This window comes from Daphnia magna, linkage group LG4 (assembly GCF_020631705.1).
Source record: "Daphnia magna isolate NIES linkage group LG4, ASM2063170v1.1, whole genome shotgun sequence".
NCBI classification, from domain to species: domain Eukaryota; kingdom Metazoa; phylum Arthropoda; class Branchiopoda; order Diplostraca; family Daphniidae; genus Daphnia; species Daphnia magna.
Window position 1 is genome coordinate 12,664,950 of NC_059185.1, and position 26,517 is coordinate 12,691,466.

General features: G+C 41.1%; 6 protein-coding genes across 7 annotated transcripts in view; 2 read left to right on the forward strand and 4 right to left on the reverse strand.

Annotated features, from left to right (window-relative positions):
• The first annotated feature begins 238 nt into the window (after window positions 1–238).
• LOC123471007 (facilitated trehalose transporter Tret1-2 homolog) lies at window positions 239–2,785 on the forward strand. 2 transcript variants are annotated; one of them, XM_045171785.1, is made up of 7 exons: window positions 239–432; window positions 585–636; window positions 704–836; window positions 899–1,122; window positions 1,185–1,435; window positions 1,535–1,820; window positions 1,878–2,785. In XM_045171785.1, exons 2-7 carry the CDS (start codon window positions 586–588, stop codon window positions 2,535–2,537), a joined length of 1,605 nt encoding a protein of 534 aa, XP_045027720.1. In that variant the 5' UTR covers window positions 239–432; window position 585; the 3' UTR covers window positions 2,538–2,785. The 2 variants fall into 2 exon arrangements, with proteins under 2 accessions (XP_045027720.1, XP_045027719.1); XM_045171784.1 differs by lacking the exon at window positions 239–432 and adding an exon at window positions 442–522.
• Window positions 2,786–2,827: 42 nt separating this feature from the next.
• Window positions 2,828–9,221, reverse strand: LOC123471004. The gene is made up of 2 exons (XM_045171781.1): window positions 8,830–9,221; window positions 2,828–8,750 (listed from the first exon to the last, which is right to left on the reverse strand). Exon 2 carries the CDS (start codon window positions 8,710–8,712, stop codon window positions 3,040–3,042), a length of 5,673 nt encoding a protein of 1,890 aa, XP_045027716.1. The 5' UTR covers window positions 8,713–8,750; window positions 8,830–9,221; the 3' UTR covers window positions 2,828–3,039.
• Window positions 6,787–26,517, forward strand: part of LOC123466320 — a 29,941-nt gene continuing 10,210 nt past the window's right edge. The window contains exons 1-2 of the transcript XR_006644870.1: window positions 6,787–6,924; window positions 23,745–26,510. The gene's annotated coding sequence lies outside the window, so the exon portion shown is untranslated. The remainder of the gene's footprint in view (window positions 6,925–23,744; window positions 26,511–26,517) is intronic.
• On the reverse strand, window positions 10,489–16,300 carry LOC123471005. Its single transcript, XM_045171782.1, has one exon. The coding sequence runs from the start codon at window positions 16,298–16,300 to the stop codon at window positions 10,700–10,702; it is 5,601 nt and encodes a 1,866-aa protein (XP_045027717.1). The 3' UTR covers window positions 10,489–10,699.
• Window positions 16,885–18,916, reverse strand: LOC116920248 (facilitated trehalose transporter Tret1). The gene is made up of 6 exons (XM_032926403.2): window positions 18,779–18,916; window positions 18,586–18,718; window positions 18,296–18,519; window positions 17,985–18,235; window positions 17,623–17,926; window positions 16,885–17,564 (listed from the first exon to the last, which is right to left on the reverse strand). Exons 1-6 carry the CDS (start codon window positions 18,821–18,823, stop codon window positions 16,965–16,967), a joined length of 1,557 nt encoding a protein of 518 aa, XP_032782294.2. The 5' UTR covers window positions 18,824–18,916; the 3' UTR covers window positions 16,885–16,964.
• LOC116920230 lies at window positions 20,269–25,397 on the reverse strand. The gene is made up of 2 exons (XM_032926379.2): window positions 20,529–25,397; window positions 20,269–20,409 (listed from the first exon to the last, which is right to left on the reverse strand). Exons 1-2 carry the CDS (start codon window positions 25,395–25,397, stop codon window positions 20,404–20,406), a joined length of 4,875 nt encoding a protein of 1,624 aa, XP_032782270.2. The 3' UTR covers window positions 20,269–20,403.

Genomic DNA, 26,517 nt, shown 5'->3' on the forward strand with positions numbered 1-26,517 from the left:
TTATGTCCGACCAACATCCGCATACTCAAACCGAATAAAACGTTGCAAATTTAATCAGCGAAATAACCTTGGTATTTTCCAGAAGTGCAAGGTCGAATGATCTTTTTGGGTAGCAGTTTCAACCGCTGTTGACAGGTAAAAGTATGAACTTTGAAATTAGAACAACAACAAGAAACATGAACGCTAATGAGAAAACGGATCTTTTCATTCATTCAACTAGAGATTCTTCCCGGAATAACGGAGGCAACAGCTATGCGTCATCGACCAACTGAGCATTTCACTGGACTCGCAAAATGTCAATGTGTTTACAAAACAGCACGTCATTGTGTGTAGGAAACGGACAAGTTCTCGTGATCAGTTGCTGCCTGGAAAATTAAGATATGCTTTTCAATCTCTAACGTATTCTGGCGAAAATAATTGCCTCGTGACAAGGTGAGCTTTTTCCTTGATACGCGCAGAGAAAATACGAACAACATCAGCCAATGAATTCATCACATGCTCGAACAAACAGCCATACAGAAGTTTATATTAGTTTAGACAACTCTTATTACGTTTGATACTCAGAATTGGGACTAACTTTGTAGGATGAAGATGGGCACGCGAATGAAGGACAATTTCACTAACCTTTTTCCGCAGGTACAGTAAGTTATCCCTGTTTGGTTGTTTTAAATCAAGCTGAACTATGATTCTTTGAACTCTTTAGTTGGTCGTAGCAATATGGGGATCGTGGGGCTATTTTTGCATGGGCTCCGTGCGTGGTAGAAGTTCCCCCGGAATTCCATCGCAAAATAGGACGATGGATTTCGACATGTCTCCATCGGACCTGCAATGGATTTGTAAGATTCTTCCATTGGATTGCAACTAACCCGACTAATGGAATTTACTGTGACACGAACAGCTTCCTTCCCGATGCTCGGGGCCATACTTGGCTCTTTGTTCATCAACAAACCGATGGAATATTACGGAAGGAAAAAGGCTCTCGTTGGCCATTACATCGTCTTCATTTGCGGCTTCTTCATCTCCGGCTTCACTCATTTCGGTGAACACAAATCCATGCTGTACATTGGCCGTTTCTTGATGGGCATTGCTGCGGGATGTACCACTCCCGCGGCACAAATTTACGTAAGTCATTCCCGTCGCAAAGTTGAAATGCAATAAAAATCAGGACATTATTGGAAAAACAGGTGAGTGAATGCGCGTCGCCAAGTCTTCGAGGTTGGATGGGCTCACTGACGGCGTCTTCTTTGGTGCTCGGCGTTTGGTCGACGTACGTTATAGGAACATTCGTCGAATGGCACGTCCTGGCCTGGATTTTTGGCTGTTTACCCATCCTCTTTCTCTGCGGTACGGTTGTGATGCCCGAATCTCCAGTTTGGCTTCTGTCTCACGACCGAGAACAAGAGGCTCGGCGATCTCTTCAATTCCTCCGCGGAAAGTGATTTCTAATTCTTAAAAAGAAAGCAAAATTCGATAATTTCAAAACAAGAAAAAGAGAGAGCAGAAAAATGGACTTTCATTTCCTTTTCCACAACAGGGGGACTAACGTGCAAGCGGAAATTGAAAGGATCAAGAAACACCTGGAACGCGTGGCCAACTACAACAGCCAGTCTCCTCAAGTGACGTTGACGTCTGGATCGGTTGTCAAACCCTTGGCCATTTCGTTGGGCATCATGCTGTTCCAGCAGACGACGGGAATCAACGCCATTGTCTTTTACACAGCCAGCATCTTCCAGGCAGCCGGAAGTTCCATCGACGGCAAATACACCACAATCATCGTCGGTGCTGTCCAGTTAATTTTCACTATCGCCTCCGGTTTCCTGGTGCGTTCATCTTTTATTCATTTAAAGAAAACAAAACATGAATTGATTTAACCACAGGCAGACAGATGCGGAAGGCGGATGTTATATTTAGTCTCGGCCATTAGTTCTGCGGTGCCATTGGCTGCCCTGGGAATCTTTTTCTGCTGTCAACGTCGATGGGGCGATCAAGAAGCCATTCGATATTTCGGTTGGTTGCCATTCGTATCTCTGATCGTTTTCTTCATCGCCTACTCGGGCGGGATCAGTAACGTACCTTTCATCATCATGGGCGAAATGTTCCCATTGCGATATCGAACGCTGTTGGGAGGCATCAGCTCCTCTTTTCATTTGTTTTGCACTTTCGTCATGGTCCGATTTTTCCCCGACATGTTGCGAGCGATGGGCAAAGGCGGGACCTTCTATTTCTTCTCCGGATGCACTTTGTTGAGCGCCATCTTCGTCTACTTTCTTTTACCGGAGACGAAAGGCAAAACGCTGGAAGAGCTGGAACAGCTGTTCCGTTCGAACAACATCGAACCTTACAAAAGGCAATACTATTTGGAAGATACTCTTGCAACGGAAAAGAACACGAATTGGGAGGTTGTGCTTTTGAGGCGTTCAGAAACAAAAGACAGTCACAGAACTGAATTGCAGTTGTGTGTCAACAAGTTGGAGGTCACCCTCGAGTTCTACGAAAGCAGCGCCCAATTTAATTTTTCAACCATCGACGTTGCTTAGTTGATGGCTTTTGCTTTTTACGCCTTAACGGTAATTTAAAGTATTTAACGTCTGTAAACTGCCGTCCGTTTAAAACGCCATTGTTAACAAATTCCGGTTTGCGGCAATGGAGGTGCTTTTCGGTTTCCTGTCTCACCTTGATATTCTTGATCTTAAAAGAGCCGTACTGTATTTTTCGTGTTTGATGTTTTCTATACCATCAACAATGTTAAATGTACGCTAATCTATTACAAATATCTCATGTGAAATTATGGCGTTTTTATATTCTTTTATTGCGAAAACATGAGCAGTTTCTGTGGAAAGGTAAGGCTCATGTATTGAACGAGAATTTTATGCAAATGTTGAAGGTCGATTACATTAAAGGTCGTTTAGAGGCAAGAAAAACAAAAATAAGAAAACTTTTCGTGCAAAGTGCCAATGGGGAGGGTAATGAAAGGCTTTTCCCCACCGTTTCCTACCTTTCCCATCATTTTGTTTCAACTTGCCGACCCTTTGACGTTGTTTACCACCAGCACCAGCAATCATTCATTGGTTGACAGTTGCACGGTTCGGTGGTATCGTCCAGTGTATAGCGTCTCGAAGAGAACAAACTACTTTCGAGTAGGTGCTCGATACAGTTACGATCCTCGTCACTTAAATGGGTGAGTAGAGCATTAACTAATTCTGCATCTTGTTGTAATTCGGCTCCAAGTAGAACAAATCCCATGCAGTCTTTGTGTAGCACAACTTTCCTTACAGCTCTTTTGCCCAGTTTGTCTGACACGAGTTTCAAGAATTGGTCCACTTTTTCAACCTTGTAGTAGCTATCGAGATATTTGCTCCACAAACTAATCTGAATTGTTTTTTCTCCGTGCTCTTCGGTGTGTAATGATAAAATAGTGTTCACTAATTTTCCAAAGTGATATTTGCCCTTTTTACCGATGTAAAATGGCAAAATGTTGATCCAGTTTCGAACAACTTTTCTCTCAATGAATAAAGGCCAAGTTAAAAGTTCGTTCATCACTTTTGGTCCGTTTTTCATGACGCGTCGTTTAAACTTGAAGTAATTCACCCACGAAAAGTGTTTTGATGCTGCAGTAACTAACTTTGCGTTCTGACACAGTAGAGCCTTGATTGCGTCATTGCTATTGTAATTAAAAATCAATTTTGGAGTGTCATCTTCTAATGATTTCAAAAGTTTGTCGAGGCTTTCTCTGATGTTTGAAAAGTCTGGATCGGTTAACTCGTTTTCGAACCACTTTCCCCAGTAACTGACGTTCATTCCATTAAATTGATGGGTTGGAATGTTTGGTGATGTGATGATGTTGATAAATTCCCGCCGTTGGTTTAGAGTAAACCTTGCAATGACGGTTGATAGCCGACGAAATCCCCAGACGTTGTAGTCTAAAAAGCGTTTTGTCCAATTTTGCAGTCCATTCACGTCCACCATTCTCTGGAATGTTTCTTCTTCGATATTGTTCAGTACTATTTCGACTGTTTCTTTCTCGTTGAAGACTAGATCGTTTAAATCAGTGTATCCATTTTGACTGCCATCCTCGAGCAAAACTTGGGCTATGATTTTGAACAACACTTTGCCGTTCTTCAGAGCCAAGATGGAAGAGCTGACAGATCCATCAAATTGCGTGGTTTTAAATGAATCTACGGGCTTTTCTGATTTCAACAAAGCCATCAGGTAATGTCGCCCTAAGGATTGTTTGACGGATTCAAGAATCAGCTGAAACATTTTGAAGTTACGGAAGCAAACAGCGTCCCACATGGCCGTATATACGAATCCTTTATATTCGGCCAGATGTGTTTTAAGTTCATCAGATGTCAGACTTGTTTCTAATAATGATAATATTTTGTGGCAGATTAGTTTGTGATGACGAGCGGCCGCTACGTAGAAGGGCGTGAAGCTGTCGTCCACGCTGCACGTCCAGTCGCCCACATTGCACGTCCAGTCGCCCACGCTTTCCATCGCCTCCATGTCGCCATTAAACGCTGCCCAGTGAAGTCTAGTCATTCGAGCAGGATCCCTCAATGAATCTTCATCGTCCGCTGCAAAAGGTTGGTAATAATTTTCGAAAACACCCGTCACGAGTGCAAAATGACATAAACCTTCCATCACTCTCGGTCGTGACAGATCTCGTAAAATGTCCAAGGTCTTTTCAATTCCATTGTTCGAGGGAAATGTCCAGTTATCGTTATTGTAATCTTGCATCTTTAATGTGAATTTTATTAGTTCAGTAAAGTTGCGATCGTCGACGTAGATGGACGATAGGAAACGTAAGAATTGGCTTAAAAGGCAGTTGTAATATTCATTAAAGATGAAAAAATGCAGTAATGTGACCGAGGTGTGCAGTGGTCTGAATTTTGATTGTTCGGGGTTCAAAACTTGTTTTAAATTCTCCCCGTTTTTTCCCATAAACTCTAACACTTTTTCCACGACGTCTTTTGACGCCTCGTTGTTCCAAACGATGACATAGGAGTCAGGTGAATATCGGAGCGTCATGGGTTCGTGTAACAATTCTTTGACGATACGCTCCACGTCAACAGCGTCTGCGTCGTCGTAATAAGAAAGAACTCTTTGAAACAGTTGACCACTTCTCCAATATAAGAAGGTAGAGAAGTGAAAAGGGTGTTGGAATGCAGACCTGACGACTCGCTTCCTTTCAGTTTCGTTCAACGTTCCATCAAGGCAATTAAGTAAGGTATAAAACAAGTTCGGAGTCGGTAGGGTAACAGTTAAGGCGTTGGTATGCCGATCACTGGGTTCAGCATGTTGTGGCAGTCTTGTGATGTGCTCTTCTAAACTTTTAGCCAATTTTTGCAATTGATTTGGAAGTTCCGTTCTTTGACTATGTCCTGTCTTCAGCATAGAATTCAAGAATACCCTTACTCCGTGATAGTGGCCTTCAACTAAGATTTCATTAACGACCAAGTCACGTACAGGTTTCTTATCTAAAAGCTGGTTGTCGAATTTGTTGATGTCCATTCCTCTATGCAAATATCGGGCGAACAAGTACTCGGCGTAGGTACGATGTAAGAACTGCACTTTAGATTGCTTGTCACCTTTGCTGCGTACTATTAATCCGTATTTCACTCCTAAATCTGTTATTTTATTTTCCTTTTCAGATTTTTCAGCTTCCGAATGGAAATACGGTTGTTGGGAGGGCCATAAAATTTTGACGTCTCTCCTTTCCACAACGAGTGTCTCTATGGCCAATTTAGTGAGATGAGATTCAATGTCATCGATCAAGAAATCGATGGCACAGCTCACGATTGGATTGAAACTTGACGATTCTGCCTTTTCTTCCCGAAAGATTCGTCGTTTGGTATCCAAAAGACGTTCGTACAGACTCTTTAAATCGAAGTGTTGATGCACTAGTGTTTGACATGCTGCTACGTTATTGTTTTTGATTTGTTTTTCAAGTTCAGATTGATAGCACTCGGCTAGAATTCGACATTGCAACGGAACTCCAATGAAGCTCTTCTCTTCATCTCTTAGAGTCTGAGATACTCGGTGAGCTAACGATTCTGCGAAGGTCTGTATGATAATCGACTTGTTTTCCATTTCCATCTCTTGTAAATTTGATTGCCAATACTTGACCAGATAATCAATTTGGTGTTGTTCATTAAAAATTTGCAGATGATGAGCCAGTTGAGACAACTCAAATTGCAATTCGTCTATCATGTGAGGTCTTGTCGTTACGTATTGTTTAATCGTTTCCTTGCCGGCCAGTATTTTCATTAATTGAATCACGTTCTTTTGACAATCAAGGCCGATTTCATCGTAGCCATCAAACATGAAAGCAATTCTTTGACCCGTTTTTATTCGGTGTCTCAATAGTGAACGAGAAAATGGGCTTTTATCTTCAGCGATGTGCAAATGGTCGACAAAGAAATCAACGACTGTGTCTTCTGTGACTGATTGGAGGAAAGCTGTTTGCTGCTCTACGAGATTAATTCTGATGATCCAATGATCTGGTTTCGCTTTTTTCATTTTCATGTAGTAGTGGGAGAGAATAGTTGATTTGCCAATTCCAGCTACGCCACTTATGATAACAATCGGGAATCGTTCACTTTGCTCATCCAGACAACAGAGTTGACTCTCGTCGATGGCGTTTGAGGACATTCCTGAATCTGCGAGCATTTTTATTTCTTTCCAAATGGATTCACGATCTTGGTTTTCAACAAACCATTTAATTTCACCTTGTGAAGTGATTCTGCATTTCTCGTGGAGTTGATCTATTGTACAATTCAAGCGTTCTGCTAATTTGTTTTCGAAAGATTCGTGAAATACCATCGTCAACTGCCTCTTGATGTACAAGGATTCTTCGCATTCTGATGTATCCGGCCGGGGAATGTTGACGTCTTTCTTCTGGAACAGCAACTCTTCTATAGAAAGGTAATCGATGACTTTGTCCGGTTCGTTTTCAACCAGATCACCCACGGTTAGAGTTTTTCCTTGGAACGTGATTGTTTTCTCCAGGACAGCATTTTGGAATTTCTCATTCAACTCTCCATAAGTGATTTCGTCTTTCACTGTCACGATACTATTCTCGTACGCGTTTCCGTCGCGAATGATAATTATCTTGCTTTTCTTGGCCGTTTGTTCATCCGAATCCGAAATGAGATCCTCGTAGTTACTAAGTTCAGGTGTATCCTTTTCGCAAACGACAATGAGAGGACGATGAAATTCTGATTTTAATTTCAGGATGTTTTTCCAGCGTTTTCTATCTTCGTTATCTTCTAGATCAATCGATTTCGTAATAAAAAAGCTACCGTTTTCTTTATATTCTGGCCGTTTCTGAATGGACGAAACGACTTTGACGGCTGTGTGCTTCGGCGTTGGTGTGACAATTAGCGAAATCTTATTGTCCAGCAAATCACTTAGTTTAATGGCCATTTTGTTACAGGCGTCTTCGTTGAATTGTACCTCTTTTTCCAATTCTTTTTGATATTTTGATGAAACGATTGTAATACCTCTTAGCAAGAGTCTTATCCCGTCTTCTGATTTTAATTTATAACCCAAGTCTTTTTTCGAAGCCATCTCTTTCGTTACATCTAGCATGTAAGATGTTTGTGTAGGACATTCGATCTTTGGGTAGTACTTGATCATATCCTCAGTTTGTAAAATGTTCTTGAATTCTGCTTCGTTTGGCATGTTGACGACAAAGATAAATTTATTGAAGAAAGTTTTCACGTCTTCTTCTGTGACTTTTAACGGTAACTTATTGACTATTTGTTCTCTTTCCTTTTTTTGCCCGAATTCAAAGTTCTGATGGACAGGAAATTTAAATTTACAGTTTTCCAAGTTTGCACCTTTCTCTGTGAGTGTTTGACGCAGTTGTTTAGCACCATCGGAAAGAGTATCATCATTTTTCTTAAAGTGATCATGGAATTGAAATTCATTCCGTATTATTTTTTCGATAACTTTTTCTTCAAGTAGACTAACGTGATAGTGGAAAAAAATTGAATCATCTCTTACACGCGAGTCGCCTTCTTTGTTGGCACAAGCTATCAATGCTTTAGCAAGAACATGAATGTTTGACCATTCATTCATCATTTTCTCTTGCATATATTCATTTTGTTTCAATTTGTAACGAGATGTCTTTTTCGACTCAAACTTTAAAATAACTTCGTCTTGATCTGTAATATCGTTTAAAGTAATCTTCGGCTGGCTCGCTTTTGTGGCTTCTGCTGCTTCTGTGGCAGTTGTATCTGCCTGAGCTTGATGAGGGGGCAGATTACAGTCTTTAGTGTCAATAACTACATCATTGGGATCAAAATCGGTGGTTGTGCAGATGATGCAATCTTGAATGTTATCTCCCCTTCTTAATATTCTGCAAAAAGCGCGGAAATATTTTGCTAAACTGAAATCCTTCCCATCATCGTTCTCAAGCTCTTCCTTAGATATCATCTTTGACGTGTCCTGTCTGTGTTTCGCTTGCAAATAACGATATTGCCAATCTTGAGATGTCGATGTATTGCCTGGGAGTTGATATTTGAAAATCAAATCGTCTAGTCGACTCCCCAAGTCTTTTCTTTCCTTGAGCAATTCAAATATGTAGCCATTCTCAAGTGCTCGAATGCAGAATAATGTCAACAATTTCGCTTCAAACATAGCGCCAATAGATAAATCAGATGACAGCTGTTGCTTTGTGTCCACTTTTTTTCCCCTTGATTCTGACATGCTGTTTGACTAATTTTCTCTTGTCCTCAAAATGGTTTCTAGAATTGACCGTAAGAAGTCACTCAACTTCGAAAAATCAACAAGTCGTCAAAATTGTGACATAGAAACAAAATTTACTTGAATGTCGGGTTGAATTAAAATAGTTCACTTTTTACGAATCAAACGCGTTTACTTCGACAAACGGTTGATGCTGCCGGCGATAATGTTGGAAAAAGTGACGTGAAACGCTGGCCTTGGATAACTTCATTGACGTTAAGTAGGTCGCCTTATCTTGCCTTGCTCGTGAGCTGCGTTGTAGCTTTACAAGCGTCCAACTAGTTGACGCATTTAAAATATTGTTTGGTTTTTTAATTATCTTTTTGTGAACAGAAAAAAGTTTGCACTTTGAAAAAAATAAAAACACGCACAGTTAGTAATTTTTATTCGTTCAAATTGTCTCGCAGTGGGGACAATGACGAATGAATTGGGTGTAGCCCGGCAACTTTCGTTCGCCACTTCACTACACTTCAAACAGGCAACACGAAGTCTGTTCTAACCATCGTTTCCGAATACGACACGCCCTGGCCTTAGGCAGAGCAGAATAATAGAATACTGGTGTAGCCACGCTTATGGCGGGCCCTCCCATTGCCTTTTTGGCCTGAAAGTCTTTCTGGCCCGTAACGAAAGCGCCACAGCGGCTGTGTTGTGAACTTGTGATGTATTACGTTTTCGCTATGTTTTCGCTCATTTTCGTCGTCTGTACTTCAGAAAGTAAACAACAAATTCAGTTTCTCTCGATAGATGACTCTGATTCTAGTTTCCACCACTTTGCTCCGCCCCAAACTGTCGAAATTTTAGACATTCAGACCAACGAAACGCGGTATAGGGATTCCTCTCAGGCTGAACCAACCAGGGTTCTATGACTCTGCCAGAGTAATAGAATACTGGTGTAGCCACGGCCCTGTTAACTCCCCCTCTCGGATTTTTTCCCAAAAGTTGTTGCCAATTTTGCGTACCGATTGTGAGAAAATGAGGCAAGATATCGATTTAAGTGTAAAAAGACTACGAACCTTTACGATATCGGTCGCTATTGGGAGGCATCAGCTTCTCTTTTCATTTGTTTTGCACTTTCGTCATGGTCCGATTTTTCCCCGACATGTTGCGAGCGATGGGCAAAGGCGGGACCTTCTATTTCTTCTCCGGATGCACTTTGTTGAGCGCCATCTTCGTCTACTTTCTTTTACCGGAGACGAAAGGCAAAACGCTGGAAGAGCTGAAACAGCTGTTCCGTTCGAACAACATCGAACCTCACAAAAGGCAATACTATTTGGAAGATACTCTTGCAACGGAAAAGAACACGAATTGGGAGGTTGTGCTTTTGTGGCGTTCAGAATCAAAAGACAGTCACAGAACTGAATTGCAGTTGTGTGTCAACAAGTTGGAGGTCACCCTCGAGTTCTACGAAAGCAGCGCCCAATTTAATTTTTCAACCATCGACCTTGCTTAGTTGATGGGTTTTGCTTTTTACGCCTTAACGGTAATTTAAAGTATTTAACGTCTGTAAACTGCCGTCCGTTTAAAACGCAATTGTTAACAAATTCCGGTTTGCGGCAATGGAGGTGCTTTTCGGTTTCCTGTCTCACCTTGATATTCTTGATCTTAAAAGAGCCGTACTGTATTTTTCGTGTTTGATGTTTTCTATGCCATCAACAATGTTAAATGTACGCTAATCTATTACAAATATCTCATGTGAAATTATGGCGTTTTTATATTCTTTTATTGCGAAAACATGAGCAGTTTCTGTGGAAAGGTAAGGCACGTGTATTGAACGAGAATTTTATGCAAATGTTGAAGGTCGATTACATTAAAGGTCGTTTAGAGGCAAGAAAAACAAAAATAAGAAAATTTTTCGTGCAAAGTGCCAATGGGGAGGGTAATGAAAGGCTTTTCCCCACCGTTTCCTACCTTTCCCATCATTTTGTTTCAACTTGCCGACCCTTTGACGTTGTTAATACCAGCAATCGCAATCATTCATTGGTTGACAGTCGCAAGGTTCGGTGGTATCGTCCAGTGTATAGCGTCTCGAAGATAACAAACTACTTTCGAGTAGGTGCTCGATACAGTCACGATCCTCGTCACTTAAATGGGTGAGTAGAGCATTAACTAATTCTGCATCTTGTTGTAATTCGGCTCCAAGTAGAACAATTCCCATGCAGTCTTTGTGTAGCACAACTTTCCTTACAGCTCTTTTGCCCAGTTGGTCTGACACGAGTTTCAAGAATTGGTCCACTTTTTCAACCTTGTAGTAACTATCGAGATATTTGCTCCACAAACTAATCTGAATTGTTTTTTTTCCGTGCTTTTCGGTGTGTAATGATAACATAGTGTTCACTAATTTTTCAAAGTGATATTTGCCCATTTTACCGAGGTAAAATGGCAAAATGTTGATCCAATTTCGGCCAACTCTTTCTTGAGTTGATTGCGAAGTAAAAAGTTCGTTCATCACTTTTGGTCCGTTTCTCATGACGCGTGCTTTAAACTTGAGGTAATTCAACGACGAAAGATATTTCGATGCAACAGTAGAAAGCTTCTCGTTTTGACACATTAGAGCCTTGATGACGACATTGTAATTAAAAATTAGTTTTGGAATGCCATCTACTAATAATTTCAAAAGTTTGTCAAGGCTTTCAAAGTTTTGATCGGTAAACACGTTTTTGAACCACTTTTCCCAGTAACTAACGTTCATTCCATTAAATTGATAGGTTGGAATGTTTGGTGATATGATGATGTCGATAAATTCCCGCCGTTGGTTTAGAGTAAACCTTGTAATGACGGTTGATAGCAGACGAAATCCCCAATCGACGTCGTAGTCTAAAAAGCGTTTTGTCCAATTTTGCAGTCCATTCACGTCCACCATTTTCTGGAATGTTTCTTCTTCGATATTGTTCAGTACTATTTCGACTGTTGCTTTCTTGTGGAAGACTAGATCGTTTAAATCAGTGTATCCATTTTGACTGCCATCCTCGAGCAAAACTTGGGCTATGATTTTGAACAACACTTTGCCGCTCTTAAGAGCCAAGATGGAAGATCCATGAAATCTCGGGTTTTGAAATGAATCTCGAGGCTTACTTGTTTTCAACAAAGTCATCAGGTAATGTCGCCCTAAGGATTGTTTGACGGATTCAAGAATCAGCTGAAACATTTTGAAGTTACGGAAGTAAACAGCGTCCCACATGGCCGTATATACGAATCCTTTATATTCGGCCAGATGTGTTTTAAGTTCATCAGTTGTCAGACTTGTTTCTAATAATGATAATATTTTGTGGCAGATTAGTTTGTGATGACGAGCGGCCGCTACGTAGAAGGGCGTCAAGCTGTCGTCCACGCTGCACGTCCAGTCGCCCACGCTTTCCATCGCCTCCATGTCGCCATTAAACGCTGCCCAGTGAAGTCTAGTCATTCGAGCAGGATCCCTCAATGAATCTTCATCGTCCGCTGCAAAAGGTTGGTAATATTTTTCAATAACACCCGTGACGAGTGCAAAATGACATAAACCTTCCATCACTCTCGGTCGTGACAGATCTCGTAAAATGTCCAAGGTCTTTTCAATTCCATTGTTCGAGGGAAACGTCCAGTTATCGTTATTGTAATCTTGCATCTTTAATGTGAATTTTATTAGTTCAGTAAAGCTGTAATCGTCGACGAAGATTGACGATAGGAAACGTAAGAATTGGCTTAAAAGGCAGTTGTAATATTCATTAAAGATGAAAAAATGCAGTAATGAGACTGGTGTGTACCGTAGTCCGAATTGTTCGGGGTTCCAAACGTGTTTTAAATTCTCCCCGTTTTTTTCCATAAACTTTAACATCTCTCCCACGACGTCTTTTGCCCTCTCGTTGTTAAAAACGATGACATAGGAGTCAGGTGAATATCTTTCCTGTAAAAATTCCATGACGATACGCTCCACGTCATAAGCGTCTGCGTCGTCGTAATAAGAAAGAACTCTTTGAAACAGTTGGCCTTTGCTCAGATATAAGAAGGTAGAGAATTGAAAAGGGTATTGGAATGCAGACCTGACGACTCGCTTCCTTTCAGTTTCGTTCAACGTTCCATCAAGGCAATTGAGTAAGGTATAAAACAAGTTCTGAGTTGGTAGGGTAACAGTTAAAGCGTTGGTATGCCGATCACTGGGTTCAGCATATTGTATGCGGCAGTTGACGTGGTTGATGCGGTCGAGGATATCGAGGACACGAAATAAATTGGAATCGCAAGGAAGTTGTGACAGTCGTGTGATGTGCTCTTCTAAACTTTTAGCCAATTTTTGCAATAGATTTGGCAGTTCCGTTCTTTGACTATGTCCTGTCTTCTTCAGCATAGAATTCAAGAATACCCTTACTCCGTGATAGTGGCCTTCAACTAAGATTTCATTAACGACCAAGTCACGTACAGGTTTCTTATCTAAAAGCTGGTTGTCGAATTTGTTGATGTCCATTCCTCTATGCAAATATCGGGCGAACAGGTACTCGGCGTAGGTACGATGTAAGAACTGCACTTTAGATTGCTTGTCACCTTTGCTGCGTACTATTAGTCCGTATTTCACTCCTAAATCTGTTATTTTATTTTCCTTTTCAGATATTTCAGCTTCCGAATGGAAATACTGTTGTTGGGAGGGCCAAAGATTTTTGACCTCTTTCGTTTCCACAACGAGTGTCTCTATGGCCAATTTAGTGAGATGAGATTCAATGTCATCGATCAAGAAATCGATGGCGCAGCTCACGATTGGATTGAAACTTGACGATTCTGCCTTTTCTTCCCGAAAGATGCGACGTTTGGTATCCAAAAGACGTTCGTACAGACTCTTTAAATCGAAGTGTTGATGCACTAGTGTTTGACATGCTGCTACGTTATTGTTTTTGATTTGTTTTTCGAGTTCAGATTGATAGCACTCGGCTAGAATTCGACATTGCAACGGAACTCCAATGAAGGCTCTCTCTTCATCTCTTAGAGTCTGAGATACTCGGTGAGCTAACGATTCTGCGAAGGTCTGTATGATAATCGACTTGTTTTCCATTTCCATCTCTTGTAAATTTGATTGCCAATACCTGACTAAATAATCAATTTGGTCTTTTTCAGCCAAGATTTGCAGATGATGAGCCAATTGAGACAACTCGAATTGTAATTCGTCTGCAATGTGGGGCCTTGTCGTTACGTAGAGTTTAATCGTTTTTTTCCTGGCGAGTATTTTCATCAAACGAATCACGTTCTGTTGACAACGATAGCTGATTTCATCGAAGCCGTCAAACATGAAAGCAATTCTGTCTCCCGTTTCTATTCGGTGCCTCAACAGTGAACGAGAAAATGGGCTTTCATCTTCAGCGATGTGCAACTGTTTGACAAAGAAATCAACGACTTTGTCTGCTGTGACTGATTCGAGGAAAGCTGTTTGCTGCTCTACGAGGTTGATTTTTATGATCCAATGATCTGGTTTTACTCTTTTCATTTCCATGTAGTAATTGGAGAGGATAGTTGACTTGCCTGTTCCAGCCACTCCGGATATGATCACAATCGGGATCTGTTCTCTTCCCTCATCCAGACAAATAAGTTGGCTCTCGTCGATGGCGTTTGATGACATTCCTTCATCCGTAAGATTTTTTATTTCTTTCCAAATGGATTCACGATCTTGGTTTTCAACAAACCATTTAATTTCACCTTGTGAAGTGATTCTGCATTCCTCGTGGAGTTGATCTATTGTACGATTCAAGCGTTCTGCTAATTTTTTTTCGAAAGATTCGTGAAATACCATCGTCAACTGCCTCTTGATGTACAAGGATTCTTCGCATTCTGATGTATCCGGCCGGGGAATGTTGACGTCTTTCTTCTGGGACAGCAACTCTTCTATAGAAAGGTAATCGATGACTTTGTCCGGTTGGTTTCCAACCAAATCACCAACGGTTAGAACTGTTCCTTGGAATGTGATTGTTTTCTTCAGGATAGCCGTTCGGGAATTCTCATTCAACTCTTCATAAATGATATCGTCCTTCATTTCGTCAATTCCGTTGCGACCGATGAAAATGACCTTGTTGTCCATGTGTTCATCCGGAACAAGATCTGCGTAATCTTCCGGATTAGGTGTTTCGTTATCGCAAACAACGACGAGAAAATGTTGATCTGTTTTTAGTTTCAACATGTTCTTCCAACTCTCAGAATTTGTTTTTAGTTTCAAAATGTTCTTCCAACGCTCCCTATCGTCCCTGTCTTCTAGACAACTCTGTGTCACAACCAAAAGGTTTCCAGTCTTATTGTCTTCCTGCATTTTCTTGATGGCCGAAATGACTTTGACGGCCGTATGCTTCGGTGCTAGTGTGATAATTTGTCCAATCCTTTTATTGGCCAGCAAATCTCTTAGTTTAACGGCTATTTTATCAATGGCGACGTCGTTGAACCCGACTTCATTATCCACTTCTTTCTGGTACTTTTGTGAGGTAGTTGGAACACCATCTAATAAGATTTTCTTACTTTTTTCTTTTTTCAGCCAATAGCCCACTTTCTTGTTGGAGAATTCATTCTGCATTTCGTCCAACAAACGGATCGTTTGCTGTTCGCACTCTTCGCGGGGGTAGTACTTGCTCATATCTTGAGCTTGTAAAATGGCTTTTAAATCGTTTACGTTTGGCGTGTTCACCACAAACACGAATTTCTCAAGGAATTGGTCCAATTCTTTCTCTGAGATTCTTAACGGTAACGGATTTCCTTTTTTATCCGATTTTCTTTTTTCGTTGTTCAATTTGAATTTCCAGTTTTTCCAGTTATTCCCTGCTAAATCGCTGAGGGTTTGGCGAAGTTGTTGAGCGCCATTGGATAGATCCTCAGCTTCGTTTACGAAATCTACGTGAAACTTTCCGGTGGCAGAATCGATGACGCGTTCTTTGATTAAAGCAACATAGTACCTTTTGAAGATTTCGTTATTCTTCCAATCAGTTTTTTCTTTGCGTGCACAGGTTTGCAATGCTATGGCAAAACGATATACGTCTGACCACTCGTTTAACACTTTTCGTCGCAACTCTTCTGTGAATTTCAATTGATAACGAAGTGTCTGCGGACCAAACTCTAGAATGTCTTCAGGCTGGTCGTTAATCGACACCAACTCGATGCCTTTTTTCTGGAAATTGTTCAAATCGAAACCGATGTTTGTGCAAAGGATGCAGTCGTGAATGTCTTCGCCTCTTCTTTTTATCATGCAGAAGGAGCGGAAATATTTTGGTAAGCTGAAATTGTTATCGTCATCTTTGAGAAGTTCAATTGCTTTTATCTTTTCACTCTCGTCCTTCTTATGTTTTGCCTGCAGGAAGCGGTAGCGCCAATCGAGCCCTTCAAACATATCGTATACGACTCGATACCGAAAAATCACATCGTCAAATTTACCGCTCAGGTCTTCCCTTTCTTTGGTCACTTCAAATTCGTATCCGGCCCCAAGTGCCCGGACGCAAAACAACGTCAACAATCTCAATTCAAAATCCGGACCTTGGCTGCTATCAGGTATCTTTCTGATTTTCTTTTCCCCTTTGCCCGCTGTATCATCTTGATTCGATTTCGTCCCTGTTTGCGACATTTTCTTCTGTCTCGCTGTTTCTTCTGTCTAGCTGTTTCTTCTGTCTGGCTTCTTAAAAGTCAAGTTGTCCAAATGGAAAAATGATGGTGTAGGATTGAATCAAAGAACTGCAAACCTGGTGGTACTCGTGTACTTTTGGAATTATCCTCCTACGCAGCCAGTTAGCAATGCGTGTGACGTATGCGTGTGACGTAGTACAAACAGTGACGTGTACCGATGGCCTTGTATGACGTCATTGACGGTAAGTCAACGCGAGCTGCAGAGTTACGTTGCAAACGTTTAGCTAGTTGAAATTACGTAATTGTGTTTTGTTTCTTACCTCATTGCAATCAGCGAAAATTTGCACTTGAATAAATGTATAGCTAGAAGGGAATTGAGGAAAAACGATTGCTAGAAAACTTGGACGATGTGCAACAAGTCACGAGACAACTTTCGTTCACCACTACACGACACGTCGACACTGCAAATACGCAACTCGAAGCCTGTTCTAACAACCGTCTTTTGGATTCACGGACTGGCCGGAGGCCTACATTCACGCAAGTCGAATTTTCTACTAGGTAACAACAATTTCTAAAAAATCCAAGTTAAGTTGAAGTTTGCGTATTTAATAATTCGTATTTTACAGGCGATATTTTTGGTTATAACTGGAATGTATGTTACACATTTACAATTTGTTGACAGACAGTTGTAATTCTTCCGTATCACAGTCGTTCGTTTCAGAACGGCCCAGAAGGACAACAGTTCCGTTAAGACTAATTTCCATGGCTATGACGTCGTCTAAGCAGTTGATCCTTTTTCGCGATTCACTTAAATTATTTGAACTGAATAATTGCTCCATCTCTTCCAGAGTTTTGCCTTTCGTCTCCGGCAAAAGAAAGTAAACAAAAATGGCGCTTAATAAAGTACATCCGGCGAAGAAGTAAAAGGTCCCATCTTTGCCCATCTCCCGCAACATGTCGGGGAAAAATCGGACCACCACAAAAGTGCAAAACAAATGAAAAGAGGAGCTGATTCCTCCCAATAGCGACCGGTATCGTAAAGGGAACATTTCGCCCATGATGATGAAAGGTACGTTACTGATCCCGCCCGAGTAGGTAATGAAGAAAACCATCAGGGAAACGAGTGGCAGCCAACCGAAATAATCCGTTGCTTCTTGATCGCCCCATTGATGTTGAAAGTAGAAAAATGTCCCCATTGCCGTCAAAGGAATAGACGTGGTAATTGCGGAGACAATGTACAGCATCCGCCTTCCGCACCGATCCACCTGTCAATAACGAATTGATTGATGTCATTTTGTTCAGCTATTTAACACATCGACGTACAAGAAAACCGGAGGCGACGGTGAAAATTAACTGGACAGCACCGACGATAATCGTGGCGTATGTTCCATCCATTGAGCTTCCGGCTGTTTGGAAGATGCTGACTGTGTAGAATACAATGGCATTGATTCCAGTGGTCTGCTGGAACAGCATGATGCTTAATGAGATGGCCAAAGGTTTGACGACCGGGCCGGAAGTTAAAACATCGCGAAATTGTTGCATCACCGTGTCATCCTGTCCGCTTTTAATAGCGACACGTTCCTGATGCTCTTTGATCCGCTCGATTTCGGCTTCAATATTCGTCCCTCTGGTACGTAATTAACAATTAGCGTACGTCTTACAACCTGAATTAAATGACACATTACTTTCCACGCAACACTTGAAGGGAACGTTGGGCCTCTTGATTCCGGCCCTTTGATATGAGCCAGACTGGAGATTCCGGCAGCAAGAAAGATCCGCCCATAAAGAGGATGGGTAAGCATCCGAGAATCCAAGAGAGGACGTGCCAGTCCACGAAGGATCCGATTATGTAAGTCAACCACACGCCCAGAGCCAAGGAAGACGCTGTCAATGAACCCATCCGACCTCGAATTCTTGGCGATGCGCATTCGCTTACCTGTTTAAACATTAAAACTTCAAATTTTCATCGTTATTAAATGAATGAATTGCGTTGTACGTAGATTTGTGCTGCGGGCGTGGTGCATCCTGCAGCGAATCCCATCAGGAATCGGCCAACGTACAACATCGATTTGTGTTTGCCGAAGTAGGTGAATCCGGTGATGAGGAATCCGCCAATGAAGATGAGGTAATGACCAATCAAAGCATTCTTCCGGCCGTAGTACTGCATCGGCTTGTTGATGAACAGTGAGCCCAGCATTGCCCCAAGCATCGGGAATGAAGCTGTTCTTGTTTAACAACTGTAAACGGAAGTCGATAATGGAATAGAATTTTTGTTTGTTTGCTTACATATCCATTGGAAATCAGATGAAGACATTTCAAAATCCAACGTCCGATTTAACGATGGGATGCCGGGAGAACTCCATCCGCGAACGGTACCCATGGAAAAATAGCCCCATGTTGCCCACACTGCCACCATCAACTGCGCCCAATCAATTTAATCAAGTGCACCTGTTTAAAGAAAATCTGAAGAGCAACTCACCTGAGGTAAGACTTTGCTGGGATTCTTGATCCACGGTTTGTTCATCGTGATCGTCCACTACTGGCCGATGAACTGGATAGATGCGGCGTGAACGACGTGTGTAGTAGTGCCTCGTCGTAGGCGCGTGACACGATTGTGACGTGCGTGACAAACAGCTTCCGGATTTCCTCACTGCACAATTAGCGATTCAAAAAAGAAAACATCATCAAAGACAGACGACAGGTAGGCAATTTCAATTGGTTATTATTAACAGCGAATTGGGCGCCCGTCACGTTTTCTCATTACGACGAGGGAACAACCACAGACTTGTTGCCATAGCGATAGTTCACTTTATGTTTTCAGCAAGAGCATTCAGCACTCTGAATCGTGACGCAAGAAAACTTGCGTAGTCATAACTTCTTTTTGCTATTTACATCAATTTTATTTCAAATGTTTAAAAAATAGACGGTGGGTTCAATGAACCAATGGCAAACTCAACAATAAACTGAGACCGTCATAAAGCTAATGGACGCGGTCAAGGCGTCCATCCCGGACGAGAACAATTCATGACACGACTTAGACGCAATGATTAAACAGGTCAGTTAACGAATCATTTCTGTCGCTTTTCTTTCATTAGACTTAAAAATAAGAGATGATTGAATGGCGCGTGTGGTATTCAGATGAAATCACGGTACGCCCGATGGGCTGAAGATAGGCTGGCTATTGAAGAAGTGCAACGACATCTAACGAGCAAATGCTCAACCAGCAATGAGGTAATAACTGGAAATGTCTAAGTTTGTATTCTTGTATTGCGAAAACATGAGCAGTTTCTGTGGAAATGTAAGGCACGTGTATTGAACGAGAATTTTATGCAAATATTGAAGGTCGTTTAGAGGCAGGACAACAACAAAAATTGGCTTTTTTCGTACAAAGTGCCAAAGGGGAGGGTAATGAACGGCTTTTCCCCCACCGTTTCCTACCTTTTCCATCATTTCGTGTCGACTTACCGACCCTTTCACATTGTGAATCAGCACATGTAATTATTCATTGGATGACAGTGGCACGGTTCGGTGGCAGCGTCCAGTCTATAGCATCTTCAGGAAAACACACTCGTTTTGACTAGGTGCTCGATACAGTGACGATCCTCGGCACTTAAATGGGTGAGTAGAGCATTAGCTAATTTTTTATCTTGTTGTAATTCGGCTCCAAGTAGCACAATTCCCATACAATCTTTGTGTAGCACAACTTTCCTGACAGCTCTCTTGCCCAGTTTGTCTGACACGAGTTTCAAAAATTGGTCCACTTTTTCAACCTTGTTCCCGTCGTAGTCATGGCTATCGACATATTTGCTCCACAAACTGATCCAAATTGTTTTTTTTCCGTGCTTTTCGGTGTGTAATGATAAAACATTGTCCACTAATTTTCTAAAGTGATACTTGCCCTTTTTACCGATGTGAAATGGCAAAATGTTGATCCAGTTTCGGACAACTCTTTCTTGAGTTAATTGCGAAGTAAAAAGTTCGTTCATCACTTTTGGTCCGTTTTTTATGATACGTCGTTTGATTTTGAGGTAATCTGGCCGTGAAAAGTGTTTTGACGCAAGGGTAACTAGTTTTGAGTTCTGACACAGTAGAGCCTTGATTGCGTCATTGCTATTGTAATTAAAAATCAATTTTGGAATGTTATCTTCTAATGATTTTAAAAGTTGGTCGAGGCATTCAAAGTCTCGATAGGTAAACTCGTTTTCAAACCACGTTCCCCAGTAACTTACGTTGTTTTGATTCGATTGATAGGTTGGAATGTTTGGTGATGTGATGATGTTGATAAATTCCCGCCGTTGGTTTAGAGTAAACCTTGCAATGACGGTTGATAGCAGACGAAATCCCCAAACGACGGTGTAGTCTAAAAAGCGTTTTGTACAATTTTCCAGTCCATTCACTTCCACCATTCTATGAAATGTTTCTTCTTCGATATTGTTCAGTATTATTCTGGCTTCAAGGAAGTGTATATCTTTCTTGTGGAAGACTAAATCGTTTAAATCAGCGTATTCCTCTTGACTGCCGTCGTCGAGCAAAACTTTGGCTGTGATTTTGAATAACTCTTTGCCGTTCTTTAGAGACAAAAAGTTATAGCGATGAAAAAAAAATTCCTTGGTTACAGGTAAATCCAAGGGTTTTTCTGATTTCAACAAAGCCATCAGGTAATGTCGCCCTAAAGCTTGTTTGGTGGATTGAAGGATTAGCTGAAACATTGTGAGATTGTGGAAATAAATAGCGTCCCACATGGCCTTATGTATGAATCCTTTATACTTGGTCACGTGTCTTCGTAATTCATCGTCTGTCAGACTTGTTTTAAATAAAGATAATATTTTGTGGCAGATTTCTCTGTGGTGACGAGCGGCCGCCACGTAGAAGGGTGTGAAGCTGTCGTCCATGCTGCACGTTCTGTCGCCAATGCTTTCTATTGCTTCTACGTCGCCATTAAACGCTGCCCAGTGAAGTCTGGTCATTCGAGCAGGAGCCTTCAACGAATCTTCATCGTCCGCTAGAGAAGGTTGGTAATATTTTTCAAACAAATCTGTGACGAGCGCCAAGTGACATAAACCTTCCATCACTCTCGGTCGTGACAGATCTCTTAAAATGTCCAGAGTTTTTTCAATTCCATTGTTCGAGGGAAACGTCCAGTTATCGTTGTTGTAATCTTGCATGTTTAAAGTGAAGTCTAATAGTTCAGTAAAGTTGTGGTCGTCGGCGTAGATGGACGATAGGAAACGTAAGAATTGGCTTAAAAGGCAGTTGTAATATTCATTGAAGATGAAAAAATGCAGTAATGTGACCGAAGTGTGCATTGAGCTGAATCCCGAGTGTTCCGGCTTTAAAACGTGTTTTAAATTCTCCCCGTTTTTTTCCATAAACTTTAACATCTCTTCCACGACGTCTTTTGCCCTCTCGTTGTTCCAAACGATGACATAGGAGGAGTCAGGTGAATATATAGCCGTCAAGGGTTCGTGTAACAATTTTTTTACGATACGCTCCACGTCAACAGCGTCTGCGTCGTCGTAATAAGAAAGAACTCTTTGAAACAGTCGACCATTGCTCCGATATAAGAAGGTAGAGAAATGAAAATGGTGTTGGAATGCAGACCTGACGACTCGCTTCCTTTCAGTTTCGTTTAATGTTTCATCGAGGCAGTCGAGTAAGAATTGAAACAAGTTCGAAGTTTGGAGGGCAACAGTTAAGGCGTTGGTATGCCGATCCCTGGGTGATGCATGTCGTGGTAGTGATTTGATATGCTCTTCCAAGCTTTTGGCGAATTTGTGCAGTCGTTTTGGTAGTTTAATTTTTTTGTCTTCCGTCTTCTTAAGCATGAAATTGAGAAATACTCTAACTCCGTCATATTTTTTTTCGACCAAGACCTCATTGATGACTAAATCACTTTCAGGTTTTTTACTCAGCAGCTGGCTTGTGTCGAAATTGTTGATGTCCATTCCTCTATGCAAATATCGGGCGAACAAGTACTCGGCGTAGGTACGATGTAAGAACTGCACTTCAGATTTCTCGGTACTTTTGCTGAGTACTATTAGTCCGTATTTCACTCCTAATTCTGTTATTTTATTTTCCTTTTCAGATTTTTCAGCAGCCGAATGAAAATACTGTTGTTGGGAGGGCCATAAAGTTGTGACGTCTCTCCTTTCCACGACGAGTGTCTCAATGGCCAATTTAGTCAGATGAGATTCAATGTCATCGATCAAGAAATCCATGGCGCAGCTCCCGACTTGATTGAAACTTGGTGATTCTGCCTTTTCTTCCCGAAAGATTCGTCGTTTGGTATCCAAAAGACGTTCGTACAGACTCTTTAAATCGAAGTGTTGATTCACTAGTGTTTCACATGCTGTTACGTTATTGTTTATGATTTGTTTTTCAAGTTCAGATTGATAGCACTCGGCTAGAATTCGACATTGCAACGGAACTCCAATGAAGCTCTTCTCTTCATCTCTTAGAGTCTGAGATACTCGGCGAACTAACGATTCTGCGAAGGTCTGTATGATAATCGACTTGTTTTCCATTTCCATCTCTTGTAAATTTGATTTCCAATACCTGACTAAATAATCAATTTGGTCTTTTTCAGCCAAGATTTGCAGATGATGAGCCAATTGAGACAACTCGAATTGTAATTCGTCTGCAATGTGGGGCCTTGTCGTTACGTAGAGTTTAATCATTTTCTTCCTGGCGAGTATTTTCATCAAACGAATCACGTTCTGTTGACAACGATGGCTGATTTCATCGAAGCCGTCAAACATGAAAGCAATTCTGTCTCCCGTTTCTATTCGGTGCCTCAACAGTGAACGAGAAAATGGGCTTTCATCTGCAACGATGTGCAACTGTTTGACAATGAAATCAACGGCATTGTCCTCAGAAGCTGTTACTAATTGTAAGAGAATTTTTTGCTGCTCTACGAGATTGATTCTGATGATCCAATGATCTGGTTTTACTCTTTTCATTTCCATGTAGTAGTGGGAGAGGATAGTTGACTTGCCCGTTCCAGCCACTCCAGATATGATCACAATCTGAATTCGTTCTCTTCCCTCATCCAGACAAATAAGTTGGCTCTCGTCGATGGCGTTTGACATTCCTTCATCCGTAAGATTTTCTATTTCTTCCCAAATGGATTCATTATCTTGATTTTCAACAAACCATTTAATTTCACCTTGTGAAGTGATTCTGCATTTCTCGTGGAGTTCATCTATTGTACAATTCAAGCGTTCTGCTAATTTGTTTTCGAATGATTTGTGAAATGTCATCGTCAACTGCCTCTTGATGTACAAGGATTCTTCGCATTCCGATGTATGCGACGGTGGGATGTTGACTGTTTTCTTCTGGAACAGCAACTCTTCTATAGAAAAGTAATCGATGACTTTGTCCGGTTGGTTTCCAACCAGATCACCAACGGTTAGAACTGTTCCTTGGAATGTGATTGTTTTCTTCAGGATAGCCGTTTGGGAATTCTCATTCAACTCTTCATAAATGATATCGTCCATCATTCCGTCAATTCCGTTGCGACCGATGAAAATGACCTTGTTGTCCATGTGTTCATCCGGAACAAGATCTGCGTAATCTTCCGGATTAGGTGTTTCGTTATCGCAAACAACGACGAGAAAATGTTGAGAATCTGTTTTTAGTTTCAAAATGTTCTTCCAACGCTCCCTATCGTCCCTGTCTTCTAGACAACTCTGTGTCACAACCAAAAGGTTTCCAGTCTTATTGTCTTCCTGCATTTTCTTGATGGCCGAAACAACTTTGACGGCCGTATGCTTCGGTGCTGGTGTGATAATTTGTCCAATCCTTTTACTGTCCAGGAAAGGCTTTAGTTTAACGGCCATGTCATTCTTGGCGTCGTCGTTGAAGCCCACCTCGTTTTCTAATTTTGCTTGGTGCTGGCTTGAATTGTTTGTAACGCCATCTAACAAGATCTTCTTGGCTTCTTCTGAAGTTAGCGTGAAGTTGTTGGAGAACTTTGCAGATACTTTGTGTAGCAAACGGATCGTTTGCTGTTCGCATTTGTCCTTAGGGTAGTACTTGCTCACATCATGAGTTTGTAAAATGGCTTCAAATTGCTCTTCGTTTGGCATGTTCACCACGAACACGAATTTGTCAAGGAATGCGTCAAGGTCTTCCTCCGAGATTTTAAACGGTAACGGATTTATTTTATCATTCGATTGCCTTCCGAATGTGTTATTCAATTTGAATTCCCAGTTTTTCCAGTCATTCTCTGCTAAATTGTTGAGGGTTTGGCGAAGTTGTTGTGCGCCATTGGACAGACTCTCTTTTCCGTTTACGAAATCTTCATGGAACTTTTTGGTGGCAGAATCGATGACTTTTTCTTCGATTAAGGCAACGTGGTACCTGCTGAAGATTCCTCCATTCCTTGTATCAGTTGTTTGTTTATCTCCTACACAGGTTTGCAATTTCTTTGCAAGATGATCTATGTCTGACCACTTATTTAACGCTTTTCGTCGCAACTCTTCTGTGAATTTCAATTTATAACGAAGTGTCTTTTGTTGCGGACCAAACTCTAGAATGTCTTCAGGCTGGTCGTCAATCGACACCAACTCGATGCCTTTTTCCTGGAAATTGTTCAAATCGAAACTGATGTTTGTGCAAAGGATGCAGTCGTGAATGTCTTCGCCTCTTCTTCTTATCATGCAGAAGGAACGAAAATATTTTGGTAAACTGAAATCACCCTTGTCATTATCATTGAGGAGGTGAGTCGCATTAATCTTGTCCGATTCGTTCTGCTTGTGTTTGGCTTGCAAGTAGCGATAGTGCCAATGTTTACCTTCAGATGTATCATCTAGCACTTGATACTGAAAAATCACATCGTCAAATTTACCACCCAGGTCTTCTCTTTCTCTGCTTAATTTAAATTTGTAGCCGGCCCCAAGTGCCCGGATGCAAAACAGCGTCAACAATTTCGATTCAAATTTCAAACCGTGAGTTGCATCAGGTGGCTTTTTTGTTTTTTCCCCAACATTTCTTGCTGGCGACACGGTGGCTGTTGACGATGAAATTCTGTTGGACTGGGAGATGTCGTCATCCTCGACGAAGCTTGGACTATTGTCCTGCTCGTTCTTCGATGCCATTTAACAAAACATCAAATCGTTTTGCTGACCAAAATGATGCACAGGGAAATCCTATGTGGAATATAAAATGGTTTTATTAGCATTAACTAAAGAATAAATATTTAAAAAACATTAACACCTTTTTCAACTTCAAAAGGGTACAAGATATTTTTGGTATCTTGATGAAAATTCCTTTGAAGATGATGTTGTCTTTTTAAATGATGAGAAAATTATCCCTCGTTTAAGGTGATCCACAGCTAGTACGTTGTAGTGATTGACAAAGAGAACTGTTCCTGTACATAACGAAACCGAGAAATAGATATAAGAGAAACAGTTCCACATTATATATTAAAAGCGAAATTTGTTCTTTGGAGCAGTTACGTTTGCGTCTCGTTGGACGTAGATTGTTTACATTTTGGCTGGTCGATTCGCCATTGTTCGCAGCCCTAATTTCAAAGTAAAACAATAATTAAATTGTCGTCGTATGATTTTAAAACAATTTATTTGAGATGAGCAGTGCAATCACCATGACAATCACTTCCAATAGTTCCAAAGAACAAATTCCGCTTTTAATATATAATGTGGAACAGTCTAGCAGAAGTGGAAAGTTAAAAACTTCCGGAAATTTTTGGACCATTTTTATTTTTTTTTTATACAAGCATTTTTAAATTAAAATCCAAAAAATGAAGTTTGCATTAAAATTTATTACTTTGGGAATTGTCCTCCTACACAGCCAGTTAGCATTGCGTGTGACGTATGCGTGTGACGTAGTACAAACAGTGATGTGTACCGATGGCCTTGTAGGACGTCATTGACGATAAGTCAACGCGAGCTGCAGAGTTACGTTGCAAACGTTTAGCTAGTTGAAATTACGTAATTGTGTTTTGTTTCTTACATTTATTGTAATTAGCGAAAATTTGCACTTGAATAAATGTATAGCTAGAAGGGAATTGAGGAAAAACGATTGCTAGAAAACTTGGGCGATGTGCAACAAGTCACGAGACAACTTTCGTTCACCACTACACGACACGTCCACATTGCAAATACGCAACTCGAAGCCTGTTCTAACAACCGTCTTTTGGATTCACGGACTGGCCAGAGGCCTACATTCACGCAAGTCGAATTTTCTACTAGGTAATAA

Coding starts and splice junctions, on each gene's coding strand:
- LOC123471007 (XM_045171785.1), top strand. CDS start 586: ATGAAGATGGGCACGCGAATGAAGGACAATTTCACTAACCTTTTTCCG. Junction 837..898: donor ATCGGACCTGCAATGGATTT/GTAAGATTCTTC, acceptor TGACACGAACAG/CTTCCTTCCCGATGCTCGGG. Junction 1,123..1,184: donor CTCCCGCGGCACAAATTTAC/GTAAGTCATTCC, acceptor TTGGAAAAACAG/GTGAGTGAATGCGCGTCGCC.
- LOC123471004 (XM_045171781.1), bottom strand. CDS start 8,712: ATGTCAGAATCAAGGGGAAAAAAAGTGGACACAAAGCAACAGCTGTCA.
- LOC123471005 (XM_045171782.1), bottom strand. CDS start 16,300: ATGTCGCAAACAGGGACGAAATCGAATCAAGATGATACAGCGGGCAAA.
- LOC116920248 (XM_032926403.2), bottom strand. CDS start 18,823: ATGAACAAACCGTGGATCAAGAATCCCAGCAAAGTCTTACCTCAG. Junction 18,520..18,585: donor ATCTGATTTCCAATGGATAT/GTAAGCAAACAA, acceptor AAACAAGAACAG/CTTCATTCCCGATGCTTGGG. Junction 17,927..17,984: donor CTTCAAGTGTTGCGTGGAAA/GTAATGTGTCAT, acceptor ATTACGTACCAG/AGGGACGAATATTGAAGCCG.
- LOC116920230 (XM_032926379.2), bottom strand. CDS start 25,397: ATGGCATCGAAGAACGAGCAGGACAATAGTCCAAGCTTCGTCGAGGAT.